The 16,577-nt window shown below is 43.1% G+C and overlaps 1 protein-coding gene across 1 annotated transcript in view; it reads left to right on the forward strand.

Annotated features, from left to right (window-relative positions):
• The window catches only part of FAR1 (fatty acyl-CoA reductase 1), a 145,374-nt gene that overhangs the window by 64,572 nt on the left and 64,225 nt on the right, over positions 1 to 16,577 (forward strand). The window contains exon 3 of the mRNA XM_073604440.1: positions 8,681 to 8,856. Within this exon, the coding sequence (XP_073460541.1) occupies positions 8,681 to 8,856 (176 nt within the window). The remainder of the gene's footprint in view (positions 1 to 8,680; positions 8,857 to 16,577) is intronic.

The following is a 16,577-nucleotide window of genomic DNA, read 5'->3' on the forward strand; positions in this document are numbered from 1 at the left end:
AGCCACGGATAGGACCCGATCGCCTCCGCCACTACCAAAGGCTCCGGTAAGCGGCGGTGGGCGTGGGAGAGCGGAGGAAGGGGGGGCCCCCTCTCCCGCCGCCGATAATGGTGATCTTGCAGTGAATCCACCTCAGAGACCACCATTATCGTTAACCCAACCGCGGCTTGAAGGGATGGATACCTCGGTTGTGGCAGCAGCTGCTGCCATTACCGAGATATCCCTCTTCAAAGTTAGGATGTATATAGTCGTGCGGCGGTCGGAAAGTGGGTGATACTAAAGCTTCGTTTTTTTTTTTTTGTTTGTTTGTTTAAATAACAAACAAACATGTCATACTTACCTCCACTGTGCAGCTCGTTTTGCACAGAGTGGCCCCGAACATCCTCTTCTGGGGTCCCTCGCGGCTCTCGTGGCTCCTCCCTGCATTAGATAACCCCCTAGGAGAAGCACTCTCCCAAGGGGGTTACCTTGCGGGCGCGCTCCCGAGTCATATATTCGGCATCCATAGAAGCCGAATGTATGACTCGGGCTGGCGCCCGGATCATTGGATTTGATTGACAGCAGCGGAAGCCAATGGCTGCGCTGCTATCAATCTATCCAGTCAAAGCCGGGACTCCGTGGAGAGAAGGACGGTGCGTCCCCACCGAGAAGATGAAGGGGCTCAGGTAAGTAAAACGGGGGTGGGGGGGGTTATGCGCTAGGGGGCTGGTGACTGCCATAAGATGCATTGAGGTGAAAAATCACGAGCCTTTACAACCCCTTTTAAGTATAATATCTGTCTGCTGCTTTGTTCTTCTATCAGCATGAATCACTTCTGACAAGTTTTCCTGACACCAAGAGAAAAAATGGTGACGGGGAAGGAGCTCCAGCACACAGCCTGTGTTTGACAGCCTCAGCTGTGTGAAAAGGGGGGGGGTTGCCCATTCCCTTCCTTTCCTTTCCCTCCAACCAGCTCTCCTCACTGGGCTCTGCATAGTGTAACTTTAGCTCTCTGCCCCCTTTTTTCTGACAGTTCAGACAAGCGTTATAAATTCTGTATTTTGAATGACTGTAGGGAAGGGAGGACTGCAGATAAATGGGTACAACTTGCGTAGCAGGATTTTTTCATCTCTATTGCTTGAGAATAGTCACTTTTACTGGGTATATGTAAGGATTTACAACCACTTTAAAGGAACCCTGTTCCTAACCACTAGTAGAAGCTGTATCACAATTGATTTTTGAAGAGTATCTCTCACTGCTGTTCATTGCACTCAGAAGTTTAGGGTTGTAATGTTCTCTGTGATGGTAGGACCATGTGACCCCCTTTAGTTCTTCGATTGTTCAATTTTCTGTGGGCTGTATGCTCTCCAACACAAGAATTTACCATGTACCTACAGATTAGATAACCTCTCCGTGTCCTACATGGATCGAAATGACCACTAACTGTTAGCAAGAGTTATTTTTACTCTGAAAGGTGTTGAGGAATAATTAGCTTGTTTTCTTTCGCGATCCATTCTTCTTTTTATCAGTAATGGTTAGTCTCTCCAGGTGGCAGAAATGCTTCTCCTAGATGGCATGACCTACATTAATAACTCCTAACACAAATAGAATCTAGTGATAAAAATAAAAATTGGTGCAACAAACCGGAGTGTTCCCTGGTTGATTTGGATTCTGTATAATGTGTTAATTAGCTGTGCATTATTTACATGTGATCAGCACTGCAGCACGAGTTTGTGTTAAAATGGAAATCTTATTTTCCCTTGATAACTCATCTTCAACATTTGTTGGCAAATGTAATATCTAATTTCTCATTTAAAGGAGATTTTTAGGTGAAAGCTGTGGCACATTAAATGATTTGGACCTCTTATTTGTTACAAGTATTGATATAATTTTTTTGTATAATCCTATGATTGATACTTGTTGCTAATTGTAACCCCTTTTTTAGCCCTCCCCTATTGGGCTAAATCCCCCTCTTCCCATTTCTTCCTTTTTATTTATATGCCAATGGTTACAGCAACAAAACCCAAAGGGGTAAAGGATTTAACATTGGTCGTTTAATGAATTTGACTGAATACTAGTGGTATACTTGCGATTCCCCCTCCCTCTTCCCAATGTTTCATATTGATATAGTGACAGCAACTTTTACGGCACTTTTAACATACCTTTCAATCACATCCAGTGGCGGCTGGTGAGCAAATTTTTTTTTTTTTGGGGGGGGGGGGGGGGGCGCGCCTGGCAAACAAACCACAAGCTGCCTCCCCCTACCGTTCAGTCAAATCCCTCCCCCCGTCGCTGGCTCGTCCGCCCACCAGCCCCGCACTTGCCCCATCTAGGGTCCCGGGCAGCTTCAGCTCCTTCCTGCATATCCTTCTCCTTTGGCAGCTTCCCTTGCGTCTCAGCGGCTTCCTCCTTGGCAGCCAATATGGTCACTTCTCCTCTCGGCCAATCGGGTCTTGAGACCCGCTTCCTGATTGGCTGGGAGGGGAATCCGGAAGACAATAGTAGATATTTGCTACTGTCACACAACTTTTTTTTATAAGCCAACACATTTCTGGAGTTCATTAATTGTTTACACCTTCCACAGTTCTGCACTTCTTTACCAACTTCTTGCCAGGCTTACGGTTTCCTCATCTGTAGGTGGTGGTTGTCTGTTGTTGGAGGGATGATCTACAAGCATTGAGCGTCTGGTTTAGTTTGTTGTAAAAGAGTGTTGCCAAACCACATACTTGGCAGATATTCATGTAGGCCTAAAGATGCAGGTGAAGTTAGTTGCCTTAAATTCAAAAGCCGCTTTCACATGGACGATCAGATCGACCTGTCAGTTTTTCAGGTGGACCTGATTGGACCATCCCGTCTCTTCTATTGAGTGGCGAAGGTCAGCGGACACATGTCTGCTGACACCCGCCGCCATCCGATCCTGTCCGTCAAACAGAAGGGTTTGGGACCAATTCCCCATCTGTCTGTCTGTTGGATCGGATGGAAACAGACAGGCAATCTGTTTTCATCTGATTGCCCCATAGATGAGAGCGGACTGTGTCGGTCTATGCTCTTCATAGCGGAGCGGACACAGACCTGTCATCTACGTGCTCAGCGGAGAGATCCCTCGCTGAGCAAGCAGATCCCACTTCATGGAGATGCCTGTATGAAAGGGGCCTTACTACTTCCACAGTTCTGCACCACCTTACCACCTTTTTGCCAAGCTTACTGTTCCTTTAGCTGTAGGTGGTGGTGGTTTTCTGCTGTTGGAGATATGACCTACGAGTGTCTGATTTTAAATTTAGTTGTTATACATGAGTGTGGCCATAGGGATTAGTTGTGTGTTTTTGTTTTTTTTTGCTCTGAAATTGCTTTATGATAATTGACACGGATCAATGTGGTTAGTCTTTTTTCTTCCACGTCAGCCTTTGACAGTCTCTTCCCACAGAGCTCTACCTGTAGAAATGTATGACCTGGATTAACAGGTGCTTCACTTGTTATGAAATGAACTCCTTTGTCTTTCCAGGTATATGCTGTTGAAAAATGACAGTTAAACGTTTCACAGATTGTTAATTTGCATGTTTGGCTTTTTTGGAATTAATCTATCTCCTAAATAGGAGTATAAAACACTGCAGTGCTAATAAACAATCCCTAACTTAATTTTTCATATATATTTCACATTGATTTCCAGGTTTTTATGACATGTGTAAAATTAGGTTAGGGATTGTTTATTAGCACTGCACAGTTTTATACTTGCATGATTCACAGTGTGTGCCGGATTGCTGTAGGTTTGAGGGCTGAGCAATTTGCTGTGTGGTGATAATTGGTATAATAATTATTTTCTTAAAGGGGAAACTCTGCTCATGTAAATTTATATACTTTTCTTAGTGTATGTAAACCCTAGAAACAAATGTCTCTTATTTGCTTCCTTTTGTTCTGTTGCACATACCATTAAAAACTTTGTTATATCTGTGCAAAAAATACCTGCCGATCTTGTCAGAAATTTAGAGCTGTCCTGTGTTCCCTGCCTTTGAGTCTAATTAGCCCTTCCAGTTCTTATCATGGGACTATAGAATGATATACTGCATAGACCCACCTGCTCTACTAATCAAAGGACAGCTAGGCAGGGCTGACACCTCTCAGTCCACAAAATTTCTCTGTCTTGCGAGCCCACAACAGAATTTGGGAGCAGGGTGCATTTTCAGCAGGCCAACAAATATTTTTCCCATACAGGATCCTGAAACGGTTAAAACACAGGGAAATGTACATGTATTGCACCATATGTCCTGCACATGTTTTCTTTGCCCTGACATACACTTAAGTCCACCTCGCACCAAAATGTAAGGTCTGATAATTATATTGGTCTTCTCTCCTCAGATCACCACATTCTTTTCCAATTTACCGTATATACTCGAGTATAAGCCGAGTTTTTCAGCACATTTTTTTTGTGCTGAAAATGCCCCCCTCGGCTTAAACTCAAGTCCTCCTCTGCAGCCTAATCCCCCGGTGCTGTGATACATTCAGTCTTATCGCATGCCATGCCTCTGCCTCATGCCCCTTGATCGGCATTATCTCCTGGCGCTGTGCCCATCTGCAGTCTTATCCCCCGGCGCTGTGATACATTCAGTCTAATCAGCGGCCATGTGTAACCAAGCACCGCCTCCTCCTCGTCCGTGATAGGCTGAACACTGACTCACTGCTGGGAAACCGAGTCAGTGTTTCGTCATGGAGGACAACGAGGAGGAGGCAGCGGCGCTTGGTTACACTGGATGGCCGCCGATTAGACTGAATGTATTACAGCGCCGGGGGATTAGACTGCAGATGGGCACAGCGCCAGGAGATAATGTCAATCAAGGTACTTGAGACAGAGGCATGAGGCCGAGGCATGCAGATGGACACAGTGAAGCTGCAGATGGGCATTGTTGACCTTCTTTTCCACTTACAGTAGCTGCTGCATTTCTCACCCTCGTCTTATTCTTGAGTCAATAAATTTTCCCATTTTTTTTTTTTGTGGTAAAACTAGGCGGGTCGGCTTATACTCAAGTATATACGGTAAACACCCGCGGGAAATGTTAAAATAAATAAATAAAAAAATAACCGCAAAATAAAGAAAATTGGCGCTATCTAAATAAAATAGATAAAAGTGAGACTAACAAAATTTAAGTGTAAATATGTGTCAAGTTGCTAGCTCAAACACTTACAGTGCTCCACTCACTGCTATTTATAACCATCAATTGAATAATATAGTGTAGCGCAACTTCTTCTTAACAAATATATTTAACTTCATTAAGTGCAATGAAAATAATTGCATATGACAAAGTGCAATACAGTTCATTCAAAATGCATAATAGTCCAACATACGATCTATACAAAGTCCAATAATCCATAGCAAGATAGATCAAAGTAAGAGAAACACCCAGAGAGTCTTCAGATATATTTCATCTTATAGTGCTCATCCTTCACCAGCTGAAAAACCTGCTCACCTCAAACATGAAAAGAAATTGCCTGTGTTTTACTATGTTCCGGGTACAAGTCGGCAGAGACCAGCTCCTTAGTCCTCTTAATTGAACTCCCGATGGCTCTTCCCTCCAACTCCACCAGTATAAGTCACACTTCCCCCACAGGTATTATGTAAGATACAAGCGGCACAGACATGGTGTACTCCCGCTGAACAAACTTTTATTTCCGCATATACAGACATACACTTTCTAAAAACAGAGCTTGGTAAAAGCATTCAGTATCAGTAGGCCTTCTGAGGAAGCCCAATCACAAGGCCGCAACGCATATAGGGAGGAGCCGAGCCCGTGACGTTATGTCGTGCACTCGCCCGGGAGACGGGGGTTAGACTGATGATACCGAATGCTTTTACCAAGCGTATGTTTGTACAGTGAGAGGAAAAAAATATTTTCACCCCCCTGCTGATTTTTGTACGTTTGCACACTGACAATGAAGTAATCAGTCTATAATTTTAATGGTATTATTTTAACAGCGAGAGACAGAATAACAACAAAAATATCCAGAAACGCATTTCAGAAATTTTATAAATTCATTTTGCATTTTAATGTGTAAAATAAGTATTTTACCCCTTCTCAAAACATGACTTAGTACTTGGTGGCAAAACCCTTGTTGGCAATCAGAGGTCAGACGTTTCTTGTAGTTGGCCACCAGATTTGCACACATCCCAGGAGGGATTTTGTCCCACTCCTCTTTGCAGATCCTCTCCAAGTCAATATGATTTCTAGGCTGACGTTTGGTAACTCGAACCTTCAGCTCCCTCCACATATTTTCTATGGGATTAAGGTCTGGAGACTGGCTAGGCCACTCCAGGGCCTCAATGCGCTTCTTCTTGAGCCACTCATTTGTTGCCTTGGCTGTGTGTTTTGGGTCATTGTCATGCTGGAATACCCATCCATGACCCATTTTCAGTGACCTGGCTGAGGGAAGGAGGTTCTCACCCAAGAACCTCCTTCCCTGTCTGTCGTCCCTTTAATGCAATGAAGTTGTCTTGTCCCCTTAGTAGAAAAACACCTCCAAAGCATAATGTTTCCACCATTTTTGACAGTGGGGATGGTGTTCTTGGGGTCATAGGCAGCATTCCTCCTCCTCCAAACACGGCGAATTGAGTTAATGCCAAAGAGCTTGATTTTGGTCTCCCCTGACCACAACACTTTCACCCAGTTCTCCTCTAAATCATTTAGCTGTTCATTAGCAAACTTAAGACAGGTCTGTACATGTGCTTTCTTGAGCAGGCGGACCTTGCGAGTGCTGCAGGATTTCAGTCCTTCACGGCGTAGTGTGTTACCAATTGTTTTCTTGGTGACTGTGGTCCCAGCTGCCTTGAGATCATTGACAAGATTCTCCTGTGTTGTTGTGGTCTGATTCCTCAATATTCTCATGATCATTGAAACTCCACGAGGTGAGATCTTGATTTGAGCCCCAGGCCGAGGAAGATTGACAGTTTTTTGTGTTTCTTCCATTTTGTGAATAATCGCACCAACTGTTGTCACCCTCTCACCAAACTGCTTGGCGATGGTCTTGTAGCCCATTCCAGCCTTGTGTAGATCTACCATCTTTGTCCCCGACATCTTTGGACAGCTCTTTTTGGTCTTGGCCATTTTGGAGAGATTGGAATCTGATTGCTTCTGTGGACAGGTGTCTTTTATACAGGTAACAAGATGAGATTAGGAGCACTCCCTTTTAAAAGTGCTCCTAATCCCAGCTCGTTTTGGGGGCCATAAATCTTGCTGATTGATAGGGGATCAAATACTTATTTCACTCATTAAAATGCAAATCAATTTATAACTTTTTTTTTAAATGCATTTTTGTTGTTATTCTGTCTCTCACTGTTAAAATAAACCTACCATTAAAATTATAGACTAATCATTTCTTTGTCAGTGGGCAAAAGTACAAAATCAGTAGGGGATCAAATACTTTCTTCCCTCACTGTATATGTGGGAATAAAAGTTTAAAGGGGAAGTAAATTTCCTCTGCTAACATTTACCTATAGGTAGTTTAAATATCTCCTAAACGTGTACCGTTTAGGAGATATTTACATTACATGCAGCCAGTGACATCACTGGCACATGTGTTCTGAAGGAATGGTCACGAGTGCCGTTCCTTCCGAGCCCTGTGCCGTAAACAGCGGCTTCCACGCGGGAGTGACGTCATGGCGGCTCCAGTCAATTACAGAGCCTCAGCCCCCCAAACCTGGAAGCAGGATGGGTGAAAATGGAAGAGGCTATAGCGCTGGAACAGCTTCATTTTAAGTTAAGTTTCACATAATGCAATGCATACTAGCACATTATGACTACCTTGCAGAAAGAAAAGAAAAAAAAATGTCCAGCGGTATACAACTGCTTTAAAGTGGTGTTCCAGCCAAAATTATACTTTTTAAATAAAAATACACCTATAATACACAAGCTTAATGTATTCTAGTAAGTTAGTCTGTAAACTAAGGTCTGTTTTGTTAGTTTATAGCAGTAGTTTGTTATTTTATAAACTTACAGCAGGCCGTGGCCATCTTAAGTCTGGGCATCTGAAGCCAGACTGTATTTCTTCCTGGATCTCATCCTTGCAGATCTCGCACATGCTCAGTGCAGCACAAGCAGTGTAATAGGTCTCAGGTCAGGTTTCCATAGCAACAGCAGTGTCAGAGGCAGTTGCCGCCCCTTCCCAGAAGGCACTGCAAACAGGAAATGATGCGATGGGCCGCGGCCAGGGAGGAGGAAGTGAAAAATGAATACAGCTGATTTACAGTAAGTGCTGAGAAAAAAAATGTAAAAATATCCAATTCGTTTACAGTGCACAGTTTAGTGAGGGATGCTGAAGAGTTGTAAAAGTGGGTGGAACTCCACTTTAGGCAGGTCTGTACCTCTGCACATAGCCAACAGATCCCACTGTTCTCTTCTGCAAATGCAAATTTGTCAATTTGACAACTGCGTCCTCCTGTGCTTGTTGACATACAGTGCCATAGGTCCTCTCCCCCTGCGAGTGCATTGGAGCCCTATAGAACCGTGTGGTGTAAATCCAGCCTAAGCGGTGTCTTCTCCTCTTGAGCTGTAGGTGTTTGAAATCCAGTAACAGAAAAAAGAACCCAACAAAGAAAGTGTTGTGTTGTGACCTTTTATCAAAATATGAAATGCTTTCTCTTGTGTCTGTAAACATTATGAAGGATTTGACTAAATTAACGGTATTGGTAAATTAATGTTCTCTTTTCTGCCTGCAGTTGTTTGACAGAGTGAGAGAAGAGCAACCACAATGTGCAGAGAAGCTGATTGCCGTGAGCAGCGAGCTCACCCAGCCGGAGCTGGACATGAAGAAGGAAGACCGAGACATGTTAATAGAGTGCATTGATATCTTGTTCCACTGTGCAGCCACAGTCCGCTTTAATGAATCACTTCGGTGAGTCTGAATCTTTGTAGATGTTCATAATTTTTTAGCTTCATTAACCACTTGACCTCCGGAAAATTTAGCTACCTTCATGACCAGGCCATTTTTTGCGATACCGTAATGCGTTGCTTTAATTCACAACGCTGTATCCTTATAAAATGTATGTGTCCGTGTACCACACACACACACACACACACACACACACAAACACACACAAATGGAGCTTTCTTTTGGTGTTTTTTTATTCTTTGTGCTATAAACAAAAAAAAACAACAATTTTGAGAAAAAAACACATTTTTTTCACTTTCTGCTATAAAACCCATCCAATAAAAAAAATTGAAAAAATCTAATTTCTTCATGAATTTAGGCCATTATGTATTCTGCTAAATATTTTTTGGTAAAAAAAATATCCCAATAAGCATATTGCTGGCTGATTGGTTGTTATTGATTGGTTTGAGTAAAAGTTTTATAGTGTACAAACTATGGGATATTTTTATTTTATTTATTACTAGTAATGGTGGCGATCATCGACTTAAAGTGGGACTTCAATATTGCGGCAGATATTCTGACACTTTTGGCACTTTTTTTGGGGACCAGTGCTAAAAATTTGCACTGTCACTGTACTAATGACACTGGCTAGGAAGGGGATAACATCAGGGGCGATTAAAGGGTTAACTGTGTGCCTAGCCTGTGTTTTACCACGCTATGTGTGCTGCTTTTACTAGGGGAAGAGATGGCATTTAATTCCTGCTTTGCAGGGATACAAATTCCTTCCCTCCTGTCAGATTGGCAATCTGCTTTGTTTGAATAGGCAGACTGCCATTCTGCCTCTGTGCTGAACGATCGGTGGGTGGCGTGCGACATCAGGTACCGTGTACCCGCCAATTGACTTCCGCTCTGTGTAATCAAAGCGGAAGTGAGCTAGCGGCAGGCGCATGCGTGCCTTTTGTAGTTCACACATCCCGAAAACATCAGCGATCCACCTCCGTGTTTCACAGTAGGAATGGTGTAACTTTCATCATAGGCCTTGTTTACTCCTCTCCAAATTAAGCATTTATGGTTGTGTCCAAAAAGCTCAATTTCGGTCTCATCACTCTGACTTTGTGCCAGAAGGTTTGAGGCTTGTCTCTGTGCTGTTTGACGTATTGTAAGAGGGATACTTTGTGGCATTTGCTTAGTAATTGCTTTCTTCTGGCGACTCGGCCATGCAGCCCATCTTTCTTCAAGTGCCTCCTTATTGTGCATCTTGAAACAGCCACACCACATGTTTTCGGAGAGTCCTGTATTTCACCTGAAGTTATTTGTGGGTTTTCTTTGCATCCCGAACAATTTTCCTGGCAGTTGTGGCTGAAATTTTAGTTGGTCTACCTGACCGTGGTTTGGTTTCAACAGAACCCTTCATTTTCCACTTCTTGGTTAGAGTTTGAACACTGCTGATTGGCATTCTTAATTCCTTGGATATCTTTTTATATCCCTTTCCTGTTTTATACAGTTCAATTACCTTTTCCCGCAGATCCTTTGACGGTTCTTTTGCTTTCCCCATGACTCAGAATCCAGAAACACAGTGCAGCACTGGAAGAAATATGCAAGGGTCTGTCAGGAGTCCAGAAACTCATTGACCTTTTATACACACACATAATTACAAGCAAACAGATCACAGGGGAGGAGAATTACCTTTTTAATAGCCATTCAGACCCCTTTGTGTCAACTTGTGTGCATGTTATCAGGCCAAAATCACCAGGGTATGTAAACTTTTGATCAGGGTCATTTGGGTAGTTTGTGTTTATGATTTAAAAGAGTAAACACAGTTGATTGATGATAAATGGCTTCAGCCAAACACTAACCATGAGTGAAAGAAAAGTTTTTGTGTTATCATTCTCATGTCATATATTCTCTGATAAATGGCCAAGAAATCATAAATTCTGCCAGGGTATGTGAACTTTTGAGCACAACTGTACATACATACAATATTTTTGCTGTCTATGTCCCTGCTTGGTAGACTTGCCCCCTCTATTTGTCCTGGTGACAAATATCACCAGGACAGGAATTAAAGAGAGATGTCCCCCACCAGGATTCAAGGAAATAAACTGACAGGAGTTTGCTGTTTCCAGAACTCACTTTTAAAGAGTAGCTAAACCCAACCACATATCTCCATTCATCACCATCAATCATTACATGTAAATGTACCCAAAAATAATAATTCCCTATTTGAATATAAAATAGAAACCAAAATTAAACCGTTCGTCAAGCCCTTTTGTAAAGGAGGCCTGCTCTTTACTTTCTGATAGCTTAATTTGTCCATTCCCCACATCTTTCCAAATCCCGCACATGCGCAGTATGCCTCTTTGGTCTATCAAGCTACTGTTACACTGGTACATTCCTCAAAGCATGCATGGAAACCAGTGTGCTGCTCCCCCTTTTAGTATGGAGCATGACCCACTGTAAACAGAAACTGTGGATCAGTGACACTATCCCACTCCCTACTCACTTTTAGCATTGTACAGGCAGCTTGTTCCACCTACGATTTCCCTTGTGACTTTGTGCTTCAAGGTATGTGACCTGTCAGTCGAGAAGGGAGACAATAGCCAAAGACTTCCAGGTGCTCAGTTGTGGCAACCCAGTCCTAGCTTTGATCAGATCAGAGCCGCTGTTCTCATCTGCAGGCGTTGCTCTGCAAGACTGTACTATAAGAACGTGGAATATATTGTGGCGTTGGATGGATAATACCCACACCTATCTGTGAAATAAAACCAGTGAGCATTTCAAAAGTGAAGCAATGAATTGCTACTCATCAAATAGAGTAGAGAAACCTGTTTAGGGAAAAAAAAGTCTGTTTTAAAGAATAAACCCTAGGTGATTGTATAGGTGCACTGTCAAATAATACAAACTGCATCCCAACAATCTATTGCTGCTATATCGCTATAAACCTACAGACCGTGTGCTACTGTTAATTACCACCTTCTCCCCTGCAGTGTGTGTGCCATTCATAAATAGCACCTTCTCCCCTGCAGTGTGTGTCATTGATAAAGAGCCAGTCCAGGCTGGGGAAGGTTTGCAAACATATGGTCTGGATCTACCCAGGAGCCTGGATCAGAACCTGGCTCAACCCCTCGGTGAGCCTGAGCCAGCCACTGCCTCCCCCTCCGCAGCCCAGCACTTCAGTAAGCCACCAGCTCTCCGTCTTGAAGCCTGAGGTGGGGTGGACAGATGTAACATCAGGCAGATGCTGTATCCACCTAGGTAAGTAAGATTTAAAAAAAAAAAAAAATTAAAAAAAAACCCCAAACGTCTCTTTTAAAGTGGAACTATACTCCCTTTCAATACACCATTCTGGAACTCCATTGCGTTTTTCAATCGCCAGCCTCTGTCGTTGGCTGCGCCAAGATGACTTCGCTCATGCATGCTTACCTTAAGTACCTTAGTATGCTGCAGTCTTCAGAGCCTCTCTTTACACTATAAATGACGGGCGAATATCCAGTGTAATGCATTTTAAGAAGTAAAACTACATTGGATTAAACTGCCATGTCTTAATGGAGAGTTGAGTTGCCTGTGGAGGGTGCTTCTTGAGTCGGTGGCTATACTGGCTGAATGGACCGAGGTGTAAAGGAGATATGTCAAATGCTTGAAACAGAACAGAGGCTCTGCTGAAGTGCATATATGATGACTGGGAACATTCTGACAGGAGACAGTACTAAGGACGATGGTCTTCCTATATTGCTACATAGTGGCACATACTGTGGATGCGTTTAACCCCAGGCGGGGAAGAAGAATCTGGTGATTGCAGCCGTAATAAGAACACGAACTAAGACATGCACGGTGTGTTCACTCACTGAAAAGTCCATCAGACTAGAAAGAGTATTTTTTCACGGGCACAAGAGCACTTTATAATTCATAATCTATTTTTATTATTGAGTAACTTTGGTGTTTTCTTGAAGATTTTTCATTAATTTTTTTATTAGTTTTATTTGAAATGGACAATATAGAAATGTAGACATAGAAAATCTGCCTGTTGTTGGTTTAAAACAATAAAAATAGCACTTCAGAAAGTCTCATGTAAGCATATTAATTGCAATTTCACCTTAGATTGTTTCAGTATGCACAACAATTTCATTTAGTGTTTTATTTTTATTTTTATCCCAACGGGTATCATATACAAGCATATCAATTGTAATTGCACCTTAATTGTTTCTATGCACAATCGTTTTTATAGTGCTTTATTTTATCCTAACGGGTATTATATATATTGACTTTCCACACCAAGGACTACACACTTTGTTTGATTTTAGTTTTAATGCAAGACCACACTGTATAAGTATTTTTTGGTTTGGTTTTATTTGGCAAGACACAATTGATACACATTGGTAACACTCATAATTTACACAGTGTAATATCTTCTTAGTCTTTAGGATTTTTCCAAAGGAAGCAGCTTATGTATTTTTACACCACTATGTGTTAGCAGGAGAACAGCGACATACCTACTTTGTTTTCTTATCAAAAAACCTTCTGTGTTGTTCCTCTCTTCCTCCACACACGGCAGATTGATAGCAGTGGGAACCATTGGTTCCTGCTGCTGTCAATCAAACCCTATAATAAGTAGGTGGCGGCGCAAAGCCCTTCTGCCTGCGTCAATGGGTGTGGGCAGTGGGGATCGGGAGCGAGCCTACACGAGCACACTCCCCTTGGCAAGAGGTTTTCTGGAGGGGGGGGTTTACATTGAAGGGGGGAGGAGTCGGGAGTGCTGGCAGGGGACCCCAGAAGACGCGGATCGGGGCCGCTCTGTGCTCTGAACCCTTCATATATCAGGTAAGTATAACATGTTTTTTTAAAAAATAAAGGTTTAACCACTTCCCGCCCAGCCTATAGCAGAATGACGGCCGGGAAGTGGTTCAGTTATCCTGACTGGGCATCATATGATGTCCAGCAGAATAAGCCGCGATTGTGCGCCTGTGGAGGCGCGCAGCGCGGTGATCGGTGGTGTGGTGTGTCAGTTTGACACACCGCATCACCGATCTCAGTAAAGAGCCTCTGACGGAAGTGCTTTACCACATGATCAGCCGTGTCCAATCACGGCTGATGACAATGTAAACAGGAAGAGCCGTTTATCAGCTTTTCCTCACTCGCGTCTTTCAGACGTAAGTAGAGGAGAGCCGATCGGCGGCTCTCCTGACAGGCTGAATGTTTATCAGTGCAGCCCCCCCCCCCCCCCCCCCCCCCTCCCGTGGATGCCCGCCCAGGACTACCAGGGATGCTGACAGGACCAACCACCACGGATGCCCACAAAGGAACCCCAACAGGTATGCCACTTTAGACCACCAGGGATATGCCAATCGATGCCCAGGCAGCTGCCAATTAGTGCCCATTATTTTTGCCTGCCATCAGTGATGCCTATTGGTGCAATCTATCGGTGCCACCTATCAGTGCCCAGCAGTGCTTCCTATCAGTGCCCACAGTGCCACCCATAAGTACTCATCAGTGCACCCTTTCAGTGCCCACCAGTGCCACCTATGAGTGCCCATCAGTGCCGCCTATCAATGCCCATCAGTGCTGCATATTAGTGCCACCCATCAGTGCCCAGCAGTGCCGCCTATCAGTGCCACTCATAAGTACTCATCAGTGCACCCTTTCAGTGCCGCCTATCAATGCCCATCAGTGCTTCATATTAGTGCCACCCATCCGTGCCTCCTATCAGTGCCAACTTATTGGTGCCACCTATTCGGTGCCGCCTTATCAGTGCCCGTCAGTGCAGCTTATCAGTGAAGGAGAAAACAAAATTTTTTTTTTTACAAAATTTTATAACAGAAACAAAGAAAAATGTTTTTTATTTTTCAAAAATTTTGTTTTTTTTTAAATTTGATTAGCAAAAAATAAAAAACGCAGAGGTGATCAAACACCACCAAAAGAAAGCTCTATTTGTGGGAACAAAATGATAAAATGTTGTTTGGGTACAGTGTAGCATGACCGCACAATTGTCATTTAAAAAGTGACCACTGAAAGCTGAAAATTTTCTTGGGCAGGAAGGGGGGTGTAAGTGCCTGGTATTGAAGTGGTTAATATCACTTTACGGTAATGAGGAACTAAAAGTCCTTGCCTGTCCTATCTGTAGACTAGCTAGATGTTTGCAAATTAGTAGAAGCTGTAATTCCCGTTGGGCTGATCTTTTAGTTGTTACCTTCAACAGATTTATTTCCATACTTGCTTTCCCTCTCACTTGCCGTCTGTTGGCATTTTGCTTGTTCCGCTAAGTAATAAAGTTAATGGCCTCCCTATCTCTCTTCATAGTCGTCTTCTTTTCTCCTACTTGCGCATGTGAGCTAATCTTGCCGAGCTGAATGGCAAATGCTTGGCTTTCAGATGGCGCCCTGTTGGAGACATCACTTCAGATCATGTCTATATGTCTGGCCTCACTTGGAGGAAGTTAATGAGCAAATTCTTGGCATTGGAGACATTTGCTAGATCAGGAGGATTCAAATGAGAAAAAGTACTGGTGCCTGCACAATACAGCATTCTTCTGGCATGATCAAGCTGTAAAAGTCTCTGCCCTGCCTTATACAGTACCTTGAAAAAGTATTCACACCCCTTGACATTTTCCACATTTTGTCATGTTGCAACAAAAAACATAAATTTTATTTTATTGGGATTTTATTTGATGGACCAACACAAAGTGGCACATAATTGTGAAGTGGAAGGAAAATGATAAATGGTTTTGAATATATTTTTTCAAATAAATATCTGAAAATTCAGCCCCCTTTACTCTGATACCCCAAACTAAAATCTCGTGGAACAAATTGCCTTCAGAAGTCACCTAATTAGTAAATAGAGTTCACCTGTGTGTAATTTAATTTCAGTATGAATACAGCTGTTCTGTGAAACCCTCAGGGGTCTTTTAGAGAACCTTGGTGAACAAACAGCATCATGAAGGCCAAAGAACACACCAGACAGGTCAGGGATAAAGTTGTAGAGAAGTTTTTTAAAGCAGGGTTAGGTTATAAAAGAATATCCCAAGCTTTGAACATCTCAGGGAGCACTGTTCAATCCATCCGAAAATGGAAAGAGTATGGCACAACTGCAAACCTACCAAGTCATGGCCGTCCACGTAAACTGACAGGCCGGGCAAGGAGAGCATTAATCGGAGAAGCAGCCAAGAGGCCCATGGTAACTCTGGAGGAGCTGCAGAGATCCACAGCTCAGGTGAGAAAATCTGTCCACAGGACAGCTATTAGTCGTGCACTCAACAAATCTGGCCTTTATGGAAGAGTGGCAAGAAGAAAAAGCCATTGATTAAAAAGAAAGCCATAAAAAGTCATGTTACCAGTTTGCAAGAAGCCATGTGGGGGACACAGCAAAGGAAGAAGGTGCTCTGAATGAATGATTTGTATAGTGCTGCAAATGCGAACTGAATCGCCTCAAGGCACTAGATCTGTCCTGTGTTATCCAGCTTCTCAGAAGAGGTAGGTCTTGAGTTTTTTTCAGAAGGCCTGATGGTTTTCTTCCATGCAGATGTAAGTCGGTAGAGCGTTCCATAGCTGTGGTCCTTTGGACTGCAAATCTTCGTTCTCCCTTTGTTTTGTAGCGGGGTTTGGGAATAAGGAGGAGGTTTTGGTTAGAAGATCGAAGACTGCGATTGGGTGTGTAGAGTTTTATTTTCTCGCATAGGTATTGAGGAGCGTTTCCTTGTATGCATTTGTGGGTGAGGCAGAGGGTCTTGAAAGTGATTAGATTCTTTACGGTTAGCC

The sequence above is a fragment of the Aquarana catesbeiana genome, linkage group LG11 (assembly GCF_042186555.1).
Source record: "Aquarana catesbeiana isolate 2022-GZ linkage group LG11, ASM4218655v1, whole genome shotgun sequence".
NCBI classification, from domain to species: domain Eukaryota; kingdom Metazoa; phylum Chordata; class Amphibia; order Anura; family Ranidae; genus Aquarana; species Aquarana catesbeiana.